The sequence below is a fragment of the Alligator sinensis genome, unplaced genomic scaffold, assembly GCF_000455745.1.
Source record: "Alligator sinensis unplaced genomic scaffold, ASM45574v1 scaffold966_1, whole genome shotgun sequence".
Lineage (NCBI taxonomy): Eukaryota > Metazoa > Chordata > Crocodylia > Alligatoridae > Alligator > Alligator sinensis.
In genome coordinates, this window is record NW_005842161.1 from 209,325 (window position 1) to 214,976 (window position 5,652).

The 5,652-nt window shown below is 42.9% G+C and overlaps 1 protein-coding gene across 1 annotated transcript in view; it reads right to left on the reverse strand.

Moving 5' to 3' along the window:
* Positions 1-1,615: 1,615 nt before the first annotated feature.
* ATP5PO (ATP synthase peripheral stalk subunit OSCP) overlaps positions 1,616-5,652 on the reverse strand; it is an 8,205-nt gene continuing 4,168 nt past the window's right edge. The window contains exons 3-7 of the mRNA XM_006025697.2: positions 5,215-5,325; positions 4,407-4,536; positions 4,044-4,156; positions 2,028-2,114; positions 1,616-1,806 (exon numbers count right to left, since the gene is read on the reverse strand). Coding sequence (XP_006025759.1) covers positions 1,693-1,806; positions 2,028-2,114; positions 4,044-4,156; positions 4,407-4,536; positions 5,215-5,325 — 555 coding nt within the window. The 3' untranslated portion in view covers positions 1,616-1,692. The remainder of the gene's footprint in view (positions 1,807-2,027; positions 2,115-4,043; positions 4,157-4,406; positions 4,537-5,214; positions 5,326-5,652) is intronic.

Below are 5,652 nucleotides of genomic sequence, written 5' to 3' on the forward strand. Positions count from 1 at the left end.
AAACAGATAGGGATGTGTTCCTACAGTAGTGAGGGAGGGGAGGGAGTGAGGCTGGGGCTAGGGAAGGGGAGGGGAAGAAAGAGGGGTGCAGCACAGCCCAGTGGCTACAAGCGGGAGGCATCTGCCACTCCTGGGGTGCAGCAGGGGCAGCACCAGGCTCTTTGCAGTGCTCGGGCTGGGCGGCAGCCCCACTTACCCCACTTCTCCCCACTCACCGTGGCCCCTACTGTAGGAGCCCCAGGAGCGGCCGATGCTAGCTGCCTGCAGTCACTGGGCTGCATTGTGCCCTGGACCCCACCCAGCACGGTGCAGCCCAGCAGCAGGCAGCAGCCAACAGCAGGACGCGAGCAGGTAGAGGCTGGCAGCTGCTGCAGGCTGGGGCCAGCGGTGGCACCAGGTTCTTCCCAGCGCTTGGCAGCGTTGCTAGGGCAGGTTGCGGGGAGCTATGGCGAGTTTGGGTTGGCAGCAACCCCGCTCCTATTGCTGCAGCCCATCCCAAGCACCAGGAAGAGCCTGGTGCCGCCACTGGCCCCAACCTGCTCTCATCCTGCTGCAGGTGGTTGCCCGCCCCTGCTGCAGCCCTGGCCATGCAGTCCCCATCCGGGTCTGGCAGGTGTGCAGCTTTGGGGCCACATGCTGTTGTGGGTGGTAGCAGGTCCAGCCAGGCAGCAGCCCCCTCTGCCAGACTGCTGCAGTGGGTAGATGGTGCAGGGAACTATCAGGGCTGCTTCAGCAGTCCAGTTGGCACAAGAGGTAGTGTCCCCAGGTACCAATTGACTAAGCCCCCAAAGCTCCTGTGAGTGAGTAGTCCTGAGCTACTTGCTGGGCTTTTTATACTGCTGGAGCCAGTACCTGTGCTGGCCCCAGCCTCTAGCACCCCCTGGCTGCAGATCCAGGAGGAGCCAGGCAGCGTTATTTTACCCCAAGTGGTAGAATTTGTCCTATACCAAAGTACATGTCCAGGCACATGCGGCGAGGCAAAAGCCCCATCTCAAATTTGCGCCACTTCTCTTTGAACTGCTGCAAGTATGTATGCCTGCATTTGTGGACATGCCCCAAGGGTCCAGTGAGTCCGATCTTGTTAGTTTTTTCCTGAAGTGAATTACCTTGCCACAAAATGCTGCAGTTTCAGCAGTGCACCTTGCTTCTGAGGGACATCAATCCTTTCCTAGTTTGGCTTTTATAAGTAGCTAAAAAAGGAGAAAATTAACTGGTGAGGTAGCTATTCTACAATGTTCAACTGGCAGCTACAGAACTGAACATGTCTCATTTTCAACTACTGGGAGTTTAAGTATTAACCCATTCCTGCCCTTGCAAAATCTATTTTACTGGTACTCATAAAAACCCTTTTGCCAACAGCAAAATTTAAATGCTGTTCCTGAATTAAAGTGCTAAAGGCTGTAATATACAAGAACTCTTATTTGCTTGAGCAATTTTAAGTTTTTCCTTTAGCTTATTAGCAACACTCAGGCTAAGTTGAGTAATAAACAGCACCGAAGTATGGCTTTGTAATTAAAGCTCATTATTACTTTAATTAGAGAGCCGTTACTGCCTCCAAATGCTGCATTTCAGAGTTACTGAGCAGACTCTGAATTATGAACACCACTACAGTCTATTCAAGGACAAATATTTTTATTGTTTCCAGATTGTATTGATAGGTCTCACTGTGAAAAAAAACAGTAGGATAATGTGTTAAACAGCTTCTTTCATGATTCTGGTCAGTTTCTGAATCTTGGTTTTTGTGGACATGTCAACATATCTCTCTCCAATGCTGACAATCATTCCACCCAGGATTGATGCATCAGTCTAAGAAAAGAAAAAGATTAAACAACATTCTATTAGCCAGATAGTCAGTGGTCAACTTCTTTTATGCAGTGAAGGAAAAAAAAATTGTAAAAAATAAGAATTCATAAAATACTTGAAAAAAAAATGTATAACAGATCTTTCAGTGAAGACTGTGGCTAAGGGTCTGCCTACTGGTTATGGCAAGACTTAATAAAGTTAATTCACAACTCATTAATCCATACCTTGGTCTCCAGTTTTAGGATTTCTCCTTTAGCCAGAAAGCTGTTCAAAGTAGTTTTCAGCTCAGCAAGACTGGCTTCATCCAAGGGCTGGAGGAGGGGTGGGGGGAAAAGCACAAAAAAAATAAATCAAAGAAATAGAAGAGAAAAAGCATTTTTCCCAACACTTTAAATACCTGAAATTTTCTATTTTGAGTCTTAACAGACTCAGCAGAGTAGCATTTGCTTTGCTTTGGGACAGTCTCTTAGTACCACACAATTCCATTAGATATTTTACCATTTACGGTTATGTTTCCAGCAATACTTTGAAAGCAACACCTTGTGAGCAAGACATTAAATTCTTTTATCAATGCTACTGTTTCACTGGCATCTGATTGGCAAGACTGCCTGCACTACACAAGGAAGTTATTTTTTTGCTGATAACATTGAATACAGAGGACAGAGAAAAGTAGTCATTGGGAAGTGCAGTTTCCAGCTTTGCAAACAACTTCTTGCATGCCTTGAGCAGTCACCTCAATTCCTCAAGTACTGAGAGAAATTTTCCTAGTCCATGTACATGTAGCAGCAAGGATCAACTCCAAAACATTAACAAGGAGGACTTGGATACTGCAGTGATGAGAGCAATATGGAGACCCACATAGAATCCAGCTGCAATATTGATACACTGACAAAAAGTGATAACAACAGTCTAATTTAGCCACACAACAGCAGGTGTGGCTATAGAAGTTTTAAAGAGCATGAAGAAATGCGTGCACCCAAAGTACATACAGAACTGTGTTTGTGGTCACAACAATTTTTAAATTGGTTGGACAGCAAGTTAATGTCCAACAACTGAGACCACAGAAACCTACTGTACACTTGTAAACAGAAAAAAGAAATGAATTATTTAAATCTGGCTAGGCAAATCAGAGCCCTGCATAAGGTTTTGACTTTTCCAACTTTAGCAGTTTGGGGAGATGGGACACAAAAGCTTTTACCTACAAGTGAATAACTTAATCTGGGAAAGTGCCAGACCTAAGAGTCTCCAACCACAAGCTCTAAAGCTGAAAAGGCTCCTGCATCAGTTTCATTTTAAGCATGTCAACAGCAAAGGGGAGTAGGCCTGCTTGCACTTTTGAGAAACGCCCCTTGTCACCAGTACTGCACATGGTGAAAGATACAAGATAGGCTATAAGCAGCTCCCTAAAGCAAAGTACAGGCCACCATAGGCTTTCAGTGACATTTGCATGGAAAGTTGATTCCTATCTATTTTAAGACAAACATTCACAAGTGACTATAAATTTTGTTTAACTACTAGCAAGAGCTACTGCTCTGATGAAAGGGATGTGACATTTGGGGGAAATGAAGTCCCCCCTTTTTGTGGTTAAAAAAACCACAAGTGAAGCACCCATATCTGAAAGAAAGTTGACCTTTCAGTTACTAAAAAACGGTAAATTTTAGTCTACTAAGCTGGCAAAGCATTCCTCTTATTTTACAGGGAAGAAAGATATCTATTTAACAGGGGTGGGGCAAAATGCAGCCCCACCAGGCCATTCTATCCAGCCCATGGGGCCCCTACAAAATTTAGAAAATTAGTATTTATCTGCCCCTGGCTGCCTGTCATGTGGCCCTCGATGGCTTGCCAAAACTCAGTAAGTGGCCCTCTGCCTGAAATAATTGCCTGCCCCTGCTATAGAAGTTAACAAGTAGCAACGACAGCAGACAAAAGCCTACTAAAATAGTAGGCTATTTAAGTGTGAACCTCCTACTGTCATGGTTGATTGCATTATTAAAAACGAACTTATGGTTTATAAGAGCTGGCATAGTGCAAGCACTGGGAAATAACACAAATCTAACAAGCTTTATTTAGGAAAAAGTAAAGAAAGTGTGTAACAACTCTGCTCTTATTGCTGTGAACATGTCATGTTCCTCATTTCACATATGTTCTTAACTTCCCTGGCTTAGGCTTTCCAGAACAATAAACTAGAATACAAACATTATCTCTTCCTGCCAAACTCAATCTTGCTATTCCTTATCTACCTGAGCTGTGGTGACCGAGCAGAGCACTTCTCCACGGTATGCACTCATGATCTTTCCAAAAGCAGAAATCACATCAGGAGTTTGATGCAAGCGACCATTTTCAGCAAGCAAATCTGGAAAAAGAGGAACACACAGAAACAATACGTGAGCAAGATCTTTTGGTAAGTTATATATATAGAAAGTGCATTCAATGCACGTTGTGTGTGACAGAAATCAATAGCATGTACCCAAGAACTTCTATAACTATTTTATGTAGGAAGACCTCCTTCAGCATGAAGGCACTGTAGTATTTAATTCTGCCAGAGCATGACAATAATTGCCAATCAAAAGTTCAGACTAGTTAGAAGAGAAATGCTTACTTACTGACCAAGTTGACAGTGATGGGGGACAATCTTTCTTTTACTACGATATCATTTACAGTTTTTTTCTTAATTGCAGCCTTTATGTGAGGATTCAGGACAACACTGGCCAATTTGGGATCCCTCATAAGAGTCTAAGAACAACAAAAAAACCCAAAAAACAGGCTTATCAATAGAAAGAACACTGTATAGCTATTGGTAACATATACTTGGAAATTCCACATGTTTGTTTAGTTAAGCAGAACATGGACAATTTGGGTATTCAAAGCCAAGTAGAAACTTTCCCATCATCCTACTGTAAAGCTTATGAAAAAAAAAAGAAGTAGACCAGAGAGCAAGAGCATTATAAGCACATGTTCTATATAATGTACGTGCATAATTTTAAAGTTTGCAATGCTCAGAATTTGCTAAAGAGCTAGGGAAATTCCTTTTCCTTTGCTGGAAACTATAAGTAAGTTATCCCCAAACAACTGTAGTATCATTTAGATTCTTCACACAGGTTCCTAACCCACCATGAAAATGAGCATTTGCAAATTAACCACAAATTTCTGATTGAGGTACTCCAGCTGTTTGCTTTTATTTTAAAGGGCTTCTCTCCCATCAGTTCCGCAACACACTGACCAATTCTGGGTAACTGGAGAAGCCACACTCTTTGAAATAGCAGCTTATTTTTAATTCAGCAACCTGCCAAGTGGGTTGCTAACCATTTTGATAAGAATGATCCATGTTCTACAGTAATTTAAGATTAAATGTTACAAGAACCACACTATCTTGTTTAAAAAAAAAATGCAACTGAACAAAGCTCCCCTTACCAATACTCGACTCAGTTCCTTTTCCATCTGCTCCAGTTTCTTCTGCTTAGAAGCAGCAGAGTAGAGAGCAGTAGCATAGCGACCTTCTATTCCATACACCTGGATTGGAGGCTTGAAAAAACAAGAAGGATCAAACTCCCTGGACCTTGAATGACATTAAGCAAAATGCTCCTTTCTGCTCACATTTAACAGCAAGGCATTATTCAGCTCCCACAGCTGGTAAGAATTTGCTTGAGGTCTACAACAGCAGCTGCCACAGTTACCATTTAATTAAACCTAGAGTTTCTGGTTATTTGACATTGTGCGTGCCAGGCCTGTGGTACCTTCAGCAAACCAGAATACCAATCATTTGAAAGTCCAATCATAGATTCATAGATGCTAGGGTCGGAAGGGACCTCAATAGATCATCGAGTCCGACCCCCTGCATAGGCAGGAAAG